Raw genomic sequence first — 17,894 nt, forward strand, 5'->3', positions numbered from 1 at the left:
GCAGTGGAGACACTGGAGCACCTGCTCCTTCGCTGTGCCGCGTTCGCTGACGCTCGTCGCGATATGCTCGCGGCCTACAGAGCGCTGGGCATACTCCCAGACTCGCTCATGACGCTATTGTGGCCGCAGGGCAGTGCGCGCACCTGTGAGCGAACAATGGTGAGCCTCTGTGCATTTCTCGAAAAGACGGGCTTGACGTCCCGTGTGTTTTGCGCCAGGTAGTGACGCACACTGACCGAACGGTCCGCGTGCGCTACCTTGGACGTATAACTGCTCGGCGCCCCACCCCAGCTGTTGTGTGCAAAGTGTTGTGCGCGTGTTTTTATTTTTTATTTTTTCCTCCTTGACTGTAGACGCGCACAACCTGGACAACTGTGTTGTTATTGTTTGTAAATAGTGTATATATGACCACTCCCTGTCGTATCTTGCTGTCCCCTCACCTTTTTCATTTCTCTTCTTCATACTGCCTGCTATCCTTTATTTCCGCTGCCCCAGCTCAGGTGCCGCCGCCACAGTGATGGCAGATGCCGGGGTTAGCAAAAATCTTTTAACTTCCTTTTTTATTATTTTTTATCAATAAACACTTACTACTCTGCTTTCAGGTTGGGGACACCCTTTGTACTACCCCGCGCCGCCGTTTCCCCCTCGCAGTGGCATGTTTTCTCACGCGTCAGTTGCGTGCAGTGGGCTGTGCGCTTGAGTAAAGCTGAAATTTGGGCGAGTTGGTGAGCATTTATGGGGGGTGTACAACGCAACAAAGGCGTCTTGCTGTTGTCCCGCCTTTGTTGCGCTGTTCACCCACCATGTCTGTGCGCCTGGCACGGTTTCTGTGCGGTTGCGGGGAGACTGTAATAATGGAAATAGAAATTGATCTGGAAATAGACTGTACATACTTGTTTCACCCGTTACAGTAGTGTTTTGGCAGTTCTGAGCATATTTTATGCATGATGCATTCGCTCTGACTACACGACAATCGAAATGTTATGACTGAGTACTCTGTTTTTAAGTCGACGGCTGCACTTTAAAAGGACAGAAGTTATTTGGTTTTCCTTGATAGTGATATTAGGGTCACCGAATTCCATAGAATTATGCTTCCTCTGTTGGTTTGAACGTAAAGACTGTTCCCAAGGCCCCAAGTTACTCTTGTATACAACGAGCGTGGAGCATGCATGTCCTGCCAAATATACTATTTTTGCGTGGTCAACATTAACTTTTAATCTTTTTCTGAAGTGCCTTTGTGTTGTTGCTGCACCGTATGTGAAAAATTCCACGTAATAATGTCAAATTTCTCTTCCAAGTAATCTGTCACCTCACGGCTCTGGAGTAGCAAGCTGAGGACACGTCTGAAGCTAAATGGTCATATTTTCTAAACTGCTTTCCTTAGTGACTTGTACTGGAACAAGACAATTCAAATGTTTGCGTTTCCCATTGGATGGTGTTGACTATGTGACGATTCGTGCACATGCACCGGTGCCACGGCGAGCCGGTCAGTGACTTTTCCTGGAGACGCTTGGCCGCGCCGTCCTGGGGTCGGGTCGCAGCGGAGAGACATGACCATATTTGGTTGTGGCGGAGAAACATGACCATATATGGCTCGATGAATGGCTGGTTGTCTGCAGCGGCCGGGCTGGGAGTTCCTCGTGGCTGTGCTGCCCTCGTTCTCGGCTGGTCGTTGGATGAGCTGCCAGGCGTGGAGGCGCGTTGGCGAAGGTCGAACGTTAGCGACGGCTAGACCCCGGGCTCAGGTCAATGCGCAGCCCCAGTCTTCTGCCTCGCTCCGTCTCCGGCCCTCTCGTCCACTCGCCCCGATCGCTCTCCCCTTTCCTCCCGTCGGCTTCCGCTTTTAAAGCCTTTGCTTCTTTCTTCAGCCGTGGCCGCGCCTTTGTCCAATGTGATGAACCAGTTTCTTAAAATGGCCCTGGGTCCACACTGGGCATGAGGAGATTGATGCACAGACTCCAAAATGATTTTGAAGTGATTTAATTAAAGCATCCGGCTCGATGCCGCTTACGGGACAGAAGCTGGGCTCGTCGTCGCCGGGGCTGAGTCAGCGTGGTGTGGCACGGGCTCGATGAATGGCTGGTTGTCTGCAGCGGCCGGGCTGGGAGTTCCTCGTGGCTGTGCTGCCCTCGTTCTCGGCTGGTCGTTGGATGAGCTGCCAGGCGTGGGGGCGCGTTGGCGAAGGTCGAACGTTAGCGACGGCTAGACCCCGGGCTCAGGTCAATGCGCAGCCCCAGTCTTCTGCCTCGCTCCGTCTCCGGCCCTCTCGTCCACTCGCCCCGATCGCTCTCCCCTTTCCTCCCGTCGGCTTCCGCTTTTAAAGCCTTTGCTTCTTTCTTCAGCCGTGGCCGCGCCTTTGTCCACTCCCCCGTGGCTCTCGAGGGGTGCATAATGACGGGGACACTCAAGCGTCGTTCGACAGGGCCGTCGACGGTTACCATATATGTCTCTCCGCTGCGACCCGACCCCAGGACGGCGCGGCCAAGCGTCTCCAGGAAAAGTCACTGACCGGCTCGCCGTGGCACCGGTGCATGTGCACGAATCGTCACAACTACATGTAGACTGATCATGTGATGCGATGACATTTTTTTTAATTCGTAGCGACTAAGTCGCTTTATTGGAGGACAAATTTTACTAAACAATTTCTTTTCTCCTTTCAAAACATGAAAAAAAATAATCAAAAGCGACTGATGCAAAATGAAGCCTCACTAAATCAGTCCCTGATGACTATTTATTTTCAATCCCATTGTCCCTGCCAGGGTAAACTAAGAAAGAGGAGCCGGAGCAACACAGGAAAAAAATAAAAATTGGTTTTTGAGGAAAGGAAATGAAGCAGTAATTGTCTCACATATCTGCCGTAAGCGAAGGGACGAAGATGGGAGTAAAAGAAGAGAGAAAGAGGTGCCATAGTGGAGGCCTCCCCAATAATTTCGACCACCTGGGGACGTTTAACATTCACTGACATCGGACAGCACACAGGCGCCTTTGCGTTTCGCCCATCCCTGCTGCTGCTGTCATCGAAAGAGAGAGAAAAAAGTAATCTATAGATTGCCCAGAAACACGCGTCGCGAATTTTACTGACGTGGCTGCGTGACGGCAATTAAAAGAGCCCTTTTTCCCCATTTGTGGTTTCTTTAAAAGTTATACGAAAAGGAAGGAAAATAAACCGCTACTATAGAAAAAAGCCCCGTTGCGTTTGCGTCACGCAGCCACGGCTTCTTTGCCTACTGACGCACAGAACATAGGATTGGCGGCAGGACATTCGTATTGAGCTGGCGCAAAGAAGTAGAGTGAGGAGAGCGGTTATAATGCCTTAGTGGCATTAAGATAAAACAAATAATAAACTGAACAAAACGCTGCGACGAGGGCTTCACATACTCGCTTACCCGCAAGAGCGCATAAATAATGCGGCTGCCTTACTGGGAAACGCCTTTGTGATCAGGTTGTGAAGAAGCCAAAGCCGCTCGGCAACTTTTGATGTGGTCTGTCAGGTTTTAGCACTCGCCTTTCAGCTTTCTTAACCTACGTCTTCAGTGCAAGCGCTTGTGTTCAAAACATGCGACTTTTGATAGCGTGGTGCAGAACGTGCAATATGTACCGAGGCGGCTGTAATCGGCAGAAGAAAGGCCGCGACGCGTAACGACGACGACGTGCTTCTAATCGGAAGAGGAAAGGCGGCGGAGAACGCACAAAACTTGCAAAACCGAGGCGAGAACGGGCCACGCCTCTTTGCTTGAAGTGAGCTCGTAGTGTGTGTGATGCAGCAGTCAGAGACCAAGTTATGAGGGTGTGTTGTGTTCCCGGGTGTTCTGCCCGCACTATTGAAATGCACCGGCTATTTGGCTTTGCTCGTGGCAGCGCGCGCCGAAAAAATTGCCGATCGCAGGTCAAATCAGACGGCCGGACAGTTAACCCCAAAGTATGAGGTAAGGCATGCGAAACACTTGTTTTCCAGAAAAATTTCTGCTTGGGACAGAGGAATAATGCACTACTTATCTTTGCATTGTCCTAATTATTTAAATTAGCAGCCGTAAAACGCACCTTCTCGCATAGATTTCATGGCGAACGAAAAGCTGCCTGAATAGCATGCAGTGTTTGGCCAATATGCAACTGCAGCTCGAGATAAGTAATCCTGATTGTTGGAAATGTAATTTAAATGTAGAATCCAGGTCAAAAAGTTGCGCTGGAATATGCTACGCAAGTTGTAAGAAAGCTGTTATGAAGGAACACAGCTCAAAATAAACGCTACAGAAGAGAACCAACCTTCATTAGTGCACCGACTGTTCATAAGGCGCCGACTTTATCGGCAGGTTAGCTGCGAAAGATAGTGTAGTTTAGAGTGACTTTCTCTGATTCACTGTTTAGACTATCTCTGGTACTACTCTGTTAAGGTAGAACACCAAATTTCTTGAATTCCTCGCGGCAGCTGCAGCTTTCTCATTGAAACAACGCGCCACTGCATTGCGCTCAGATCAACTGAACGGGAGAGTGAGACCCAACATGCCCTCGTCGGGAGCGGTGTCTCCACCCTGAAAGCGGCTCCGGCCCATCGGGCACCCTAGACGCCGCGCCATATGGCATGGCGTTACACCGCGCGCCTCGCCGCCACCTCCGTTTGGTATGACGTCACATCGCTTTCCTCGTCGTAGCGCTACTACTCCGCCACGATGTCTCGATCGACGCCATACTATGCAAAGCGTACAAAACGGCGCTCAAACTTCCAATCTCAACACACACCGAAAAGCTAATGGCACTGGAAGTATCGAGCACCTTCGACGAACTACGAGAAGCGCAACGTAGTGGGCATCTAGACAGACTCACTGAAACCAGAACGGGAAGACACCTAATGAAGAAATTAGGGCTACCCCTGGGCACAAAAAGACAAGGAGCAGATTAATAATGAAGACAGAAACAACATCCGGGTAAGATCCATACCCAGACACATGGACCCCAATATAAACCATGAAGGACGACAAGCCAGAATCCGAGAACTCTTTCACTCCCTCCTTTATCCCTTCCCTTACGGCGCGGTTCAGGTGTCCAACGATATATGAGACAGATACTGCGCCATTTCCTTTCCACCAAAAACCGATTATTATTGTTATTATTAACTCAGCAGGGAATTCAGCGACAATCCCAGCGTAGTCTACTCGGACACAGCAAAGTACCGATACCAACGCAAAACGAACGCCGTTGTAACAGACGAAGGAGGGAAAGAAATAATCAGCGCAACGATAAACAACCCAAGCATAGAGGCAGCTGAAGACGCCATTGCTCTGGCAATATCGCACGGCAACGCAACAGCACAGAACCTCACTATTGTGACAGACTCTAAACAAGCTTGCAGAAACTACACAAGAGGCAGGATCGACAGCATCGCCAATCATATTCTACACACGACGAAAAGGCACATAAACACTAAACATAACATAGTATGGGTTCCGGGACATGAGGGGATGAGGGGCAACGTGGCAGTAGACGACTTAGCTCGAGGGCACGCCAACCGAGCAGACTCAACACTTTGCACCACGGGCACCTTTGACCTTGTTACCTGCACGTACTCGGACATACTCGATCATTACAGGGGTCAGGTCAGCAGAAACGCTACACAGCCCCACACAAAAGGCTATCCAAGGAGGAGACGGGGACTGGCGCAGACTACAAACCGGTACCTACCCGCACCTGCGCAAACTACGCAAGATTTTCCCTACACAATATGCAGACGAATGTCCGTAGTGCCAGGGAAAATCCACACTACAGCATGTCACATGGACTTGCCCTAAGACCTAAAAAAGACCAGCCGAGTGTGACGCAGTGGGAGCACTTGCTGGCCAGCCAGGACCAGGAAGCGCAACGATTCCTCGTACGCCGAGCCACGCTGGCAGCTTTCAAGTGCGGCACCCTGGACCGAGGGTCGACCGCGGCGCTCAGTGACCCGTAAGGGTCACGGACATTTCAAATTTGTCGCCATTAAAGTTTTTTCCATCCATCCATACATCGTAGCGCTCGCCTCCGCTCGCTTCGCCAGCTGCGTCGCATGCCTGACAACATGTCGGGGGATTGAAAAGGAGAGCTCGCGTTCGCCACAACCACAGTTGAGGCCGCAGTATGGATGGCGACAAGTCTGATAAGCAGAAGGAGGTTTGGAATCGACATCGGAACGAGATGAAGAGGAAACGAATCGCCCAGGAAAGAGAAACAGCGCGCCGAACGCCTGGCTAAACGCCGTGAATATGCCCCGCGAGACCGGCACGCTGTGTGTCGTCTTTAATGCAACAACATACCTAGACAACCAGACTAACCTGGACTTGCAATCAAGATTAACCAAGGCTAACCAAGCTATGGCTTAGCTTTCGCTACGTATATCCTGGCATAGCCAAGCTAAGCCACTGCCAATTTTTTATGGTTGAGTTCTGATAGTTCTTGTTTCGTGTTCTATCTGCTGCGTGTTTGTGGATTTGGATTGATGCAATCGCGTAACGTTCCAAGCAAGATCATATACGACCCGGTTATTTCTGCGGGCAGCATCTCAAGAGCGTCAAGCTAAATTAATGCGCCGTCATCGAAGGTTCTTTACATTTGTTTTTTTTTCGTAAATAACAATTGGAACTGGTTTATTGGGCATGCTAGGCTGTTTATCGCAGATGTCTATTTTTATTATCACCCACAATATATGCTGAGGCTAACTTCGGAAGCAGCCGCCGCGCTGGCTGAGTGGTTACAGGCGCCCGTAAGACTCGGGTTCGATCCTGGCCGCGGCGGTCGAATTTCGATGGAGGCGAAATTCTAGAGGCCCGTGTACTGTGCGGTGTCAGTGCACGTTAAAGAATCCCAGGTGGTCGAAATTTCCGGAGACCTTCATTACGGCGTCCCTCATAGCCTGAGTCGCTTTGGGACGTTAAACCCCCTAAACCATAAACCAAACCATAACTTCGGAAGCACGGATACCGCGGTTTCTCTTTCATAAACTAGCTGACCTTGCAGTCGGCAAATAAGCCTAGTATAACAACCACAGGAAAAGAAGCGCCTTACCGATACGAGCGTTCTGTACTGGGCCCGCTGTGTGTGCAACAGGGCGCTTGGTAAGGCTCAGCCGGCTGGTGAGAACCGTCGATGGATCTACAATAGCCGTTGTACACGCAGCTTTCTTTATAGTCCCGCAAGATGCCTTTTATGTTGAAGGACGAAAACATAACTCTACAAAAGCGGCTGTAGCCAAGCGTAAGCACAAAAGGTTTAGTATTTAGCTTGCCCAGCAACAGCTTCAGCTGCAGTTCACTTCATATGCGCTCGCTCGCGCTCTAGCTTGGCCATCAACGTGTGTCGTCTGTGCGGTGCCACATTAAACGCAAGGCTATCGCTTACCGAATACCGGAGACACCCCTGCTCTTTCGACTGTCTCGGGCAGCCGCTAGCAGCGATGACATGACTCGGCAACTAAAGGCGCATTAAAGCACCTCACCGCTGTCCCGCAAACCTGTTTTTGATACGAGCTGGGTTCGTTACTGCGCGTCAATGCAACGCTAGGATGACGCGGATGAAAACTGCGCCTTCAGCGTTTGAAATGGTGGATACCTTTGATAGCAGCTCCACGCAGCCGCAGAGTTCAAAAGCGAAGGCCGGAGGCGAAAATGGCAGCCCAACGCCAGAAGGCACGGGAAGAAGAGGCGCTTCGAGATGTGGGAGAGATCGATTGTTGTGCTATGAAAATGCACCATATCTTGCGCCCAGAAGTGGCTGCGTTTTTATGGAGCAAAAACGCTAAGGCGCCCGTGTGCTGTGCGAGGTCAGTGCACGTTAAAGATCCCCAGGTGGTCGAAATTATTACGGAGCCTTCCACTACGGCACCTCTTTCTTCCTTTCTTCTTTCGCTCCCTCCTTTATCCCTTAATTTACGGCGCGGTTCAGGTGTCCAACGATATATGAGACAGATACTGCGCCATTTCCTTTCCCCAAAAACCAATTATTATTATTATTATTATTATTAAATCGCGCGGTCACTTTCATGGTGCCTTTAACAATACTAGGACGGACCGAGATTTTTCAGGAAAGTGGAGTGTTTTTCGGCTAGAAACCAAGTAAATGAGCGTCGCCGTTATGTAAAGCATCGACCAGTATTTTTTTGGGTGTGCATAATAATTATAGGCCACAAGTTGATCCAACCTTCAAATATTGCCTGAACGCCAGGCGTCAAATAGATTGTGGTTGAACGTGGTGAGAAAATTCCGATTGAATTAATTTCAACTATCTATGCTTAGCGTAACTGTTATTGTTCTAGTTAAAAAAATATGTCCAGGGGATTAAGAAAAGAAATCACTTGACCACGGCTGGTCTAAGTGTTCTCTCGCCTCATGAAAGCCCTCTTTTTCACCTTCTGTGCTGCATGAACGGCACTGTGTGTGGCATTCGCTCCACGATATGTGCTGGCGACTACTAATGGCGCATGTTTTCCGCTGGCTGACGTTATCACGAAACCAACACGAACGCGAACCAGAAAAAGAATACCAGTCGGTGCTTCACATCACGCTTAACAAGATTATCTTGGTGAACGCTTTGCCTTTTGCAAATTGACGGTCCATCTTGGCAAGGACAGCCTGCACCTGACTGGGGCTTCCCGGCCTTTTGGGGCTCTCTAGGGGCATTCGACGGTTGTGACAAAGGCTCCTTGCCTCTGTCGCTAAACCCATCGTCTTCGCTTCGTCGAACGGGGGCTGTTGCGACGCGCGTCTGTTCTTTCAGTCTTTCTCTCACATCTTCACGTGGTGGCAGTGAGTGTAACTCTGCAGGAGCCAGCAGGCAGGCCCGTGCACTTTATTTTTCATTATTCTGTCAGTCTCAACTAGAACAGAACAGAGTACCTGAGCCGTCCTTTTGTCGGCGGAACGCTGGCGGATACCTCCCGCTACTGTACTTATATAGGAGTTCCCTGCACGCGCTCACACAATGTTGCATAATGTCTGACAGAGACGCAGTCCTGATGCCTAATGGGTGCGTAGTTGCTTGTAAAACACAACTTAACGGATTACATTTGCTAACAACCCGACAAATGCCTTTTTTCTTCAATCTCGGATTTTTATCGCTCAAACAAAGCGTTCCCTCGTGCCGCCGTCTTAGCGGTTCGACCGAGGCCGCAGCAAACGTCTTCAAAATAAAAGCAGTCATATTTTCCTGAAGCAACTTTCTAATGCCGTGTTCCCTCAAGCAGGGCAACTAATATTTTAGCGTTAGTTTGTTTCTGCATAATTTTAGCATACAAAGACAAAGACTGTACATAATACATTGTTGTTACAATAAGGTACAGTTATGCACCAATCATGGCTTTTGATTTGACAGGCGTTCATTGTTCTCGGCAGTTGAAGGGCGCCGTGCATAAAAGCATGCCGCATGGTCATCGCACGTTTATATGCGGGATTTCAACATTTGGCCGCCTAATAGCGTGCCGCATACTCATCACTTTTTACATGCGGCCTTTCATTTTTGTCGTGCCGTATAACAGTTTGTCACGCATGGCCCTTCTTTCAATTCAATGGCCGTTAATTATGAGCACGCCGAAGAGTACCACTTACCAGCAGGACGTTACCCAGGACATGACTAAGAGTGTAGCGATTACAACTACTTCAGTCAGATTTACACTCTAACGCGTCGCATGCAGATTGCAAGCGGGCATTTACAGCTACAGAAGACAAGTGCGGTGGAAAGTTTAAATTGATGTGAAGTTGGAAACGGACTTACAGTAGACCGGTGAGCGCGGCGCCAGTCCACTCACGAAGACGACGCAGGAGGCTCTTGAAGGCGACGGTCCTCCCGGTGCCCTCGAGCGGGGTGCTGTGCGGCAGCGGCTTGGGGTTCCGGCAGTGCTCGGTGGCGCATTGAAGCTGTGGACGGCTTCTTTTGGAGCGGTCCGTCGTGAACGAAGGAGACACTCGCGGTCACGCACGGAGTCCAAAACGGAAACACCAACAAGTGCACCAAGCAGTTGATACACAGAGGGGAGATCACGTAGGCCCCATACTTTCGACACTGCATGGCGGCCATGCAGTTGGGAAAAGCAAGACGCCACCAAAAATAGACATGTACGCTAACAACTTCTGCCGTGCAAGAGGCCACGTTGCAGGCGAGAGAAGTTTCCCAATATACAAAGGGAGCTGAAGGCCTGTGAGGGGTGACCTTAAAAAGGCTCTGAAACACCTTCCTAGGAAAGTACATCAACTCGCTCAATCACTGCATTGTGTTGTCATGAAAACCTGAGCCAAATAATACACTTCTACACGCAGCGGAGGACCCACAATCACGCGCAAACGTTGGAGAGCCCTTCCGGGTGACTTTTTCATGCTCGCACCCTCCTCCGTCGCTCGCATCAACGCATCCGTGTTGAGAGGTGGCTACTGGTTAGATTCTTTCAGACGTCAGGCAGCTACCAACGCCGCTGCCAATAAGCCGCGTAGCTCCGGCGGGTCAGGAAGCTCTGCCCCAGAGGAGGGGCCGTCGGAGGAGCGCCCACCTTCCAGCGTGCAAAAAGTGACGAGAGGAGAAGGAAAAGCGCGAAGACGCGGAAATGAGAATTTTGACTACAGATAACTCAAGTTCTACAAAGAAGATTCGAAAATTTCTTGCTGGACAGTATTCGTGAAGAGGCGTGCTTTAACATCCCAGCCATACTGGAGTTTTTATTAGAGCCCCTTTCAGAGCCCGTTTAAGCTGGGAAAAAGTGAAAACCCAGACACAACAAGCAGCATGTGCGCTCCCGCTCGCGAACTGCGAGCGGTTAGCCTAACTGGGCGGAAACTAACAGCCGAAGACAACGCGCACGTACTCGTGCTCTTGCCTTGACCGACCCATGGAGAAACATAGAGGCTACGTGTACGTTCTATATCAACCAAACCGAGAAGCCTACATACGTTTACTTGCACGAGATATTAGACATGTATAAATTCTGCCACTTTCGTGATACTACTCTTTTACAAAGGTTGTGGGTGGTTATTGTGGTTTTAGTATAGGAACTGATAAAATTCTGTGAACTGTTCAGGAGCAAGATTTTTGTCTTTGGTTCACGATAGAGCAAGCGTCTGACGAGCTCCGGCTCCGGGATCTTACCGTGTTGCTTCGCCCCCAACGCGCGTGTTGGATCAAGGCAGTCCCCCAGGTCTGTTAAGCCTCTACTTGAATTTCAGGTCTGATCAGCTAACGCATCAAGAAGACGACATTGTGCTGAGTTCGGTCTGAAGTGCTATGACAGCATGAGGATCAGTTTCCAAGGCTGCTAGAGCGTGTGGAAAATTGAAATGTATCATCATCATCATCATCATCATCATCATCATCATCATCATCATCAGCCTTACTACACCCACTCCAGGGCAAATGCCTCTCCCATGTCTCTCCAATTAACCCTACCCTTTGCCAGCTGCATCCACACTTTTCCTGCAAACTTCTTAATCTCGTCCGCCCACTTAACCATCTGCCGCCCCCTGCTCCGCTTACTTTCTCTTGGAATCCACTCCGTTACCCTTAAGGACCAGCGGTTATCTTGCCTTCGCATTACATGCCCTGCCCAAGCCCATTTCTTTCTCTTGATTTCGACTAGGATGTCATTAACCCGTGTTTGTTCCCTCACCCACTCTGCCCGCTTCCGATCTCTTAACGTTACGCCTATCATTTTTCTTTCCATGGCTCGCTGCGTTGTCCTTAACTTAAGCTGAACTCTTTTCGTTAGCCTCCACGTTTCTGCCCCGTAGGTGAGTACCGGTAAGATTATGCTGTTGTACACTTTCCTCTTGAGGGAAATTGGTAAACTGCCACTCATGATCTGCGAGAATTTGCCATATGCGCTCCACCCCATTCTTATCCTTCTAGTTAGCTCCCTCTCATGATCCGGATCAGCTGTCACTACCTGCCCTAAGTAGACGTATTCCGTCACAATTCCCAGGCTCTCGCTGCCAATTGTGAACTGTTGTTCCCTTGCTAGGCTGTTGAACATTACCTTGGTTTTCTGCATGTTAATTTTTAGGCCCATCGATCTGCTCTGTCTGTCTAACTCATTGATCATGATTTGCAGTTCACCTCCTGAGTGACTCAGCAAGGCAATGTCATCAGCAAATCGCAGATTATTTAGGTATTCTCCATTTATTCTTATTCCCAACTGTTCCCAATTCAGGCCTCGAAATACCTCCTGTAAACACGTACCTCCTGAAATGTATAACACAGTGGTATTTGCGAGAAAGGAGATTGCGAGCAGCGAAGTGCGCATCGATACTTTGTGGTACGATATGTGCGTAGCTTGTCACATAATATTAAGCACGTAGCAGAAAAGTCTGACGAAGCGGTTTTTTTCAGCTTTGTCATGGCCTAAGGAGTGCCGTGCATGTAGGCGCAATAATGATGAGGTCTACCCCGAGCACGCCTCCCGAGCCAACCGCTGCTTCATCGTCGCTAAGCGCGGAGGCCCCGCGATGCTATAGGCACGTGGTAATATGCACGGGACGTTTCAAATTAGGTGTTTTTCAAAAAGAAAACTGAAAGATATGCCAATGCAGTCTGTGCATGGGGACTACGGCAAGCCGCACATTATTTGCGTGAAGAGTTTAACTGAAAAACAATAATGATCGAAAATCGCCTAAAATTTTAATTTTGGATTTGATGGGGTAAAATGAAGTACGCAATTAAAGAGTCACTGAAATGTAACACACGACAGTCGGAAGGCTTGAATTGCGGGCACATGGAAACACTACTGATGAAGCTGTTCAAAGTGATATAGCGTAGGGCATATTCAAAGCGCGTGAGGCAAAAAATAAGCTGCGGTATGAATAACGGTTGAGGCATATGAATGAGAAACCATGGGGGGCAAAAATTTTTCAGGTGCTTATGCAGTATAGGTACTTTCGAACATCGTTACTTTTGAACACCGCTAATAAAAGGCGAGCAGCCGCACTCGACAAATTCGCGGATGATAAGTCCTACACGGCAGCTCAGCATAACTGCTGTTACTGTGAAATGGTAAATTCGACCAGCGGAGGTTCTTTTACATTCACTGACAGCACTCAGTACGCTATTCTCTAGCATTTCGCTTCCATGTAAATGCTGCCGCAACGGCCTGGATCGAACCCGCGTCGTTTGGGTCAGCAGCCGAGTACCGTAACCCCTCAGCCAGTGCCGCGGCTACTAGGAAGAGTTTTATACAGGAGTAACTTTATTGTGCGTTATCTTATGAAATGCAAACACATGCTCAAATAACATCTTTCGTTATATGATGTTTGTCCACTGAATTCATTCTGCCGCTAGTTGATGTCGCTGGAAATTGACTTTGCAGTTGCTGTGCGCAGTTATGCGTTTCCAGTTGGGAATTTGCTAGCTGATAATTTAGAGCGCGATCGTGCTACGGGATTCCCTGCAAATGAAGCGCGTTAGGAATACGATTGCCGCTTTGTTTACAGCAGGAACAAGTGCGCCATGTGCTGCGGCGACTGAAACCTTGGAGAACTGATTTCAGAAGGCAGTAACTGTGTGTCGACCTGCTGGAATAATCTACATGTAAATATTGTATCGGTCGCGCTGTACTTAGGCACTAAGACTGAAACGCGGCGTTTGCATACTGCTCATGTTTTGTTTTTGATGAATCCTGGAAGCGTAATTTGCAGCCCTTCCTGTTTAATGTGCATTGTTTTTTTCTTTTGACGTCCCGAGTGGAGCGTTCTCATTGGTGCTCCCCGTCCTCTTCTCCTCGCAGGCCCTCTGGCGGCAAGAGCAGCGACACAGAGTCCGAGGAGTAGCCGGAGCTGTTTTTTCTTGCGAGCCCGTTTGTCTTCTGCCCGACTTCTTCCCAGTGTTTTTTTCCAGCCTCCAAAAAGGCCATTAAAGCGAGGGACATTTGCAAAAGCGTCCACGCTTCGACGAGACCATCCACTGTCAGGGCCAAGACGCATCTTCTGCACACACACGCACACAACGCCCCAAGTGAACTTCCTCCCAGAGGCCACAAATTAGGCGCCGATTCTCCTCCAGTTACGGAGAATAACCATCGTATTAAAAACCAGCGCTAAAAAACACAAAGGCGCTGAAAGCGTCTTCTGTGTGTCTAGTTTCGTCCTTTGTGCTTTTTAGCGCTGGTTTTCAATACAATGGATCACCACCATCTCGCCCAATCCTAAGTTCTTCTACGGAGAATATTAATTTCCATGACAATGAGCGACCGAAATCGCTGGAGGGGTTCGCATGGCATCTGCTTCACGCGCGGAATGGCCTGCTATAGGGCACGTACGTGGGCGGATCTATTGCCCGCCTGCTCTGCGCGCGCTATACATGGGTTTTCGCACACCCTTTTCTTTGCTCTTGTGGTATGTTAAAATTATCTGCGCTGCTTGTCAGCAACGGCAACCGCAGCGCTGGGCCAATGTAGGGAGGACAGAGAACATATTTTCCATGGTTTTATTCACACATGTATACTTCTCGTTACATTCAGTCTAAAAGAGATATTTCTCAAAATACACTATATGTCTATGTTACAGCATTTTGTACAATGCAGATAATGTGTGTCGACGCACTAGGGTTGTTTATCTCAAACGGCACAGCTGACATTTTTAGTACGTCATTTGGCACATATTTCTCGCAATACATGTGCTATCATTTCGTTCATATTGTTCGCGCAGTACAAGAGGATCATTTTGTGCGCAGGGAATGCACGAAATTTAATGCATGCGCGATGTACCTTACCAACATAAATAACTGCAACAAAATTTTTTAGTATTTATGTCAACACCTGATTGCAAATCGGTATCACGCAGTGGATATATGCGACACCAATAGAATTTAGTTAGCTTAAACTTGCATAATCGATTCCCACGATGTGTGGACTCTTTTGCGGACGAAGCACAATGACTATTCGTAAACAGCAATCATAAGCCTCATGATCCACTGCGCAGAAATGAGCGGTGGCTCCCGAGAAAGCAGCCGCAGGTAGCGGTTACCGTCGTGTCGTGCGGGTCTCGCTGCACTCTTCGCAGTTTCGAAGGTCTCGGGCGCTAAACGAAACACCGACGTAGTTGTCGCAGCACCGAAATCACTAACACATGAAAAAAGCACGACGCCAACGTGTCTGTGGCCGGCCCCGCTAAGAAGTTGACGGCGGCAGAGCTAACGCGACTGACGGAGTTCCCGAAACACGCAAAGTATGCGCAACGGTTACAACGGCCGCGCCGGTCAAATTCGAAGGGAATAGAAATATCTTTTCTCCTTTCAGAAACTTCTTGTGTTTAGATCTTGTTCTTTATTATCGAATATAGCGGCAATACTTCCTTCAGTTACGTTTATGGTGAATGGTGGCGCAGTTAGGGATTACGCGGATGTTTCTCCAATTAGCCGGGCCTGAAGTTGCCCGCGCTTTCTTCTCCCTGCCAAGAGGGCTTTCCTGCATGAAGAGAGGTAATTCCCAGGGCTCACCAAGCTTGCCTGATTAATTTGTCTTCCACCCTCCGCATTAATATTCCCGATGGATGGATGGACGGGCGGACGGACGGACGGACGGACGGACGGACGAACAGACAGACAGACAGACAGACAGACAGACAGACAGACAGACAGACAGACAGACAGACAGACAGACAGACAGACAGACGGACGGACAAACGGACGGACGGACGGACGGACGGACGGACGGACGGACGGACGGACGGACGGACGGACGGACGGACGGACGGACGGACGGACGGACGGACAGACAGACAGACAGACAGACAGACAGACAGACAGACAGAGAGACAGAGAGACAGACAGACACAGACAGACAGACAGACAGACAGACAGACAGACAGACAGACAGACAGACAGACAGACAGACAGACAGACAGACAGACAGACAGACAGACAGACAGACAGACAGACGGACGGACGGACGGACGGACGGGTGTATGGATGGGCGTGTGGGTGTGTAGGTAGGTTGGGTGGTTGGGTGAGTGGATGGATGTGGTTGAGCCCTTTAAATTGGGCGGCGGCTATCGCCAACTAGCCGTGACGCGTAAAATTTCACTCTTGTTTTGATTTTAACTACCAATCGGGTAGCTTTCAATTCTAGGGTGAAGATCTTTCAGAAAAGTATCAATCGTTCAGCTGCTCCTTCGTCCTCTCCACATGCACCATATAACGCGTTTAACTCGTGGTACTTGACTAGGTATGTGTTAGTCCGCAGTACTCCTGTCCCGGCTTCCAACAGCAGAGAGCTTCCCTTACAATTATGCTAGATATTTTCTGTGGAAGTACCCTGCCTAAATGTTCTGTATGCTCCCAGTGCCGATTTCGTCTGCATCCCTGTTTTCCAGAGACCCCTAGCTCTCTGCTTCTTTGATATTTTTCTTAAGCGATATTTTCTTATTTGCCCCCCCTCCCCCCCAACTGCTCTCTAGACCTTTGCTTGATAGTTTTCTTGTTCGGATACAAAAGTACACAACAGCTGTATATCACCGGTACTCACCTATGGGCCCGAAACGTGGAGGCTAACGAAAAGGAGCAGCTATGGAAAGAAAAATGATAGGTGCAGCGTTACGAGACCGGAAGCGGAAGGAGAGGGTGAGGGAATAAACGCGCATTAACGACATCCTAGACAAAATCAAGAAGAAATGGGCTTGGGGCAGGGCATGTAATGCAAAGGCGAGATAACCGCTGGTCCTTAAGAGTAACGGAGTGGATTTCGAGAGAAAGCAAGCGTATATATAGCAGGGGGCGATAGGAAGATAGGTGGGCAGATGAGATTGGGAAGTTTGCGGTGGGATACAGTGGCCGCAGCTAGAAAAGAACAGGGTTAATTGGAGAGACCTAGGAGAGACCTTTAAACTGCTTTGGGCGTAGTCAGGCTGATTTCTTCTCGTAGTGATAATTTATAGTTCGCTCTATCCATTTCGTATCTACATTACTCATGCACATGTAACTCAGTTTTCTTAGACCACTGCTTCCCCCTCATTTTTATCAATTGCTCCTCAAATTCTATCCTGCTAGCTTCTGTGCTCTCGGATAATGTTCATCCCATGTCACCTGTACCCTCTGATTTGGTGTATTGCTTGTGCTCCCAAAGCAAGGCTACATATCCTGTGCTGCTTGATTTATAACATTGCTTGAACCTTTAGCCTCATGCACAGGACCGCATTGCCGAAATTCAGGGTAGGAACCCTCACCTCTTTCCAGATCCCTCTTACCATTCCGTACCTGTTGTAATTACATAATTCTCTATTTTCCATGACGGCTGCATTCCTGTTACATATTTTTCATTTCATGCTCCGTCATGCACCATTATTTATCCACACTCCATGACACCAGTCATGTATCCTGTGCCCTAAGGATGTTCTACTATGGGAGATAAATACATTTTCTCCGCTTTACCGCGGCTGACAGTTCAAAGCGCTGACCCCAAACCGTGATCGAAAGCGCTACCGAGCGCACGCCGACAACGGCAGGTATTGCGCTGAGGAGGAACAAAGGCTGATACAACCAAGGCATTTATTGCTGCAACAGCTAGCTTTGGGCTAGGTGGAAGGCTTTTCAAAGCCTTCCACCCCGTCAACGACCTCTTAGAAAACAAAGACGTGCGCGCCGCCGCGAGAAGCGTCAGCTCTATAGGGTGCTCCTACCCCGCTCACGGCACGATGCAGTTTGCGAGCAGTCGGCGCCCACCGTATCAGATGGCGTGGGAGCTCCCAGCACAGAGCTCGAATACCAGCAAGCTCGTAGTGGCACCCATTAGACCCAGACCATCCGATTTCCGGATCCGAGACTCCCAAAGTCGAAACAGAAAATGTACAGTCGAACAAGAATGCCGAAACAGTCCAGAGCCGAAACAGAAGGTAGAGAAAACTCGGGCCAACCACGATGCTTCCGAACTCACTCGCTTCAGGCTTGACAACTCCGCGGGCTCTAGG

General features: G+C 49.3%; 1 protein-coding gene across 3 annotated transcripts in view; it reads left to right on the forward strand.

The window, feature by feature from the left end:
• Positions 1-13,872, forward strand: part of LOC144127771 (heat shock protein beta-1) — a 217,146-nt gene extending 203,274 nt beyond the window's left edge. For all 3 annotated transcript variants that reach the window (XM_077660663.1, XM_077660665.1, XM_077660664.1), the window contains exon 5: positions 13,721-13,872. In XM_077660663.1, the coding sequence (XP_077516789.1) occupies positions 13,721-13,763 (43 nt within the window). In that variant the 3' untranslated portion in view covers positions 13,764-13,872. The remainder of the gene's footprint in view (positions 1-13,720) is intronic.
• The last annotated feature ends 4,022 nt before the right edge of the window (positions 13,873-17,894 follow it).

Source organism: Amblyomma americanum, chromosome 4 (genome assembly GCF_052857255.1).
Source record: "Amblyomma americanum isolate KBUSLIRL-KWMA chromosome 4, ASM5285725v1, whole genome shotgun sequence".
Taxonomy (NCBI): domain Eukaryota; kingdom Metazoa; phylum Arthropoda; class Arachnida; order Ixodida; family Ixodidae; genus Amblyomma; species Amblyomma americanum.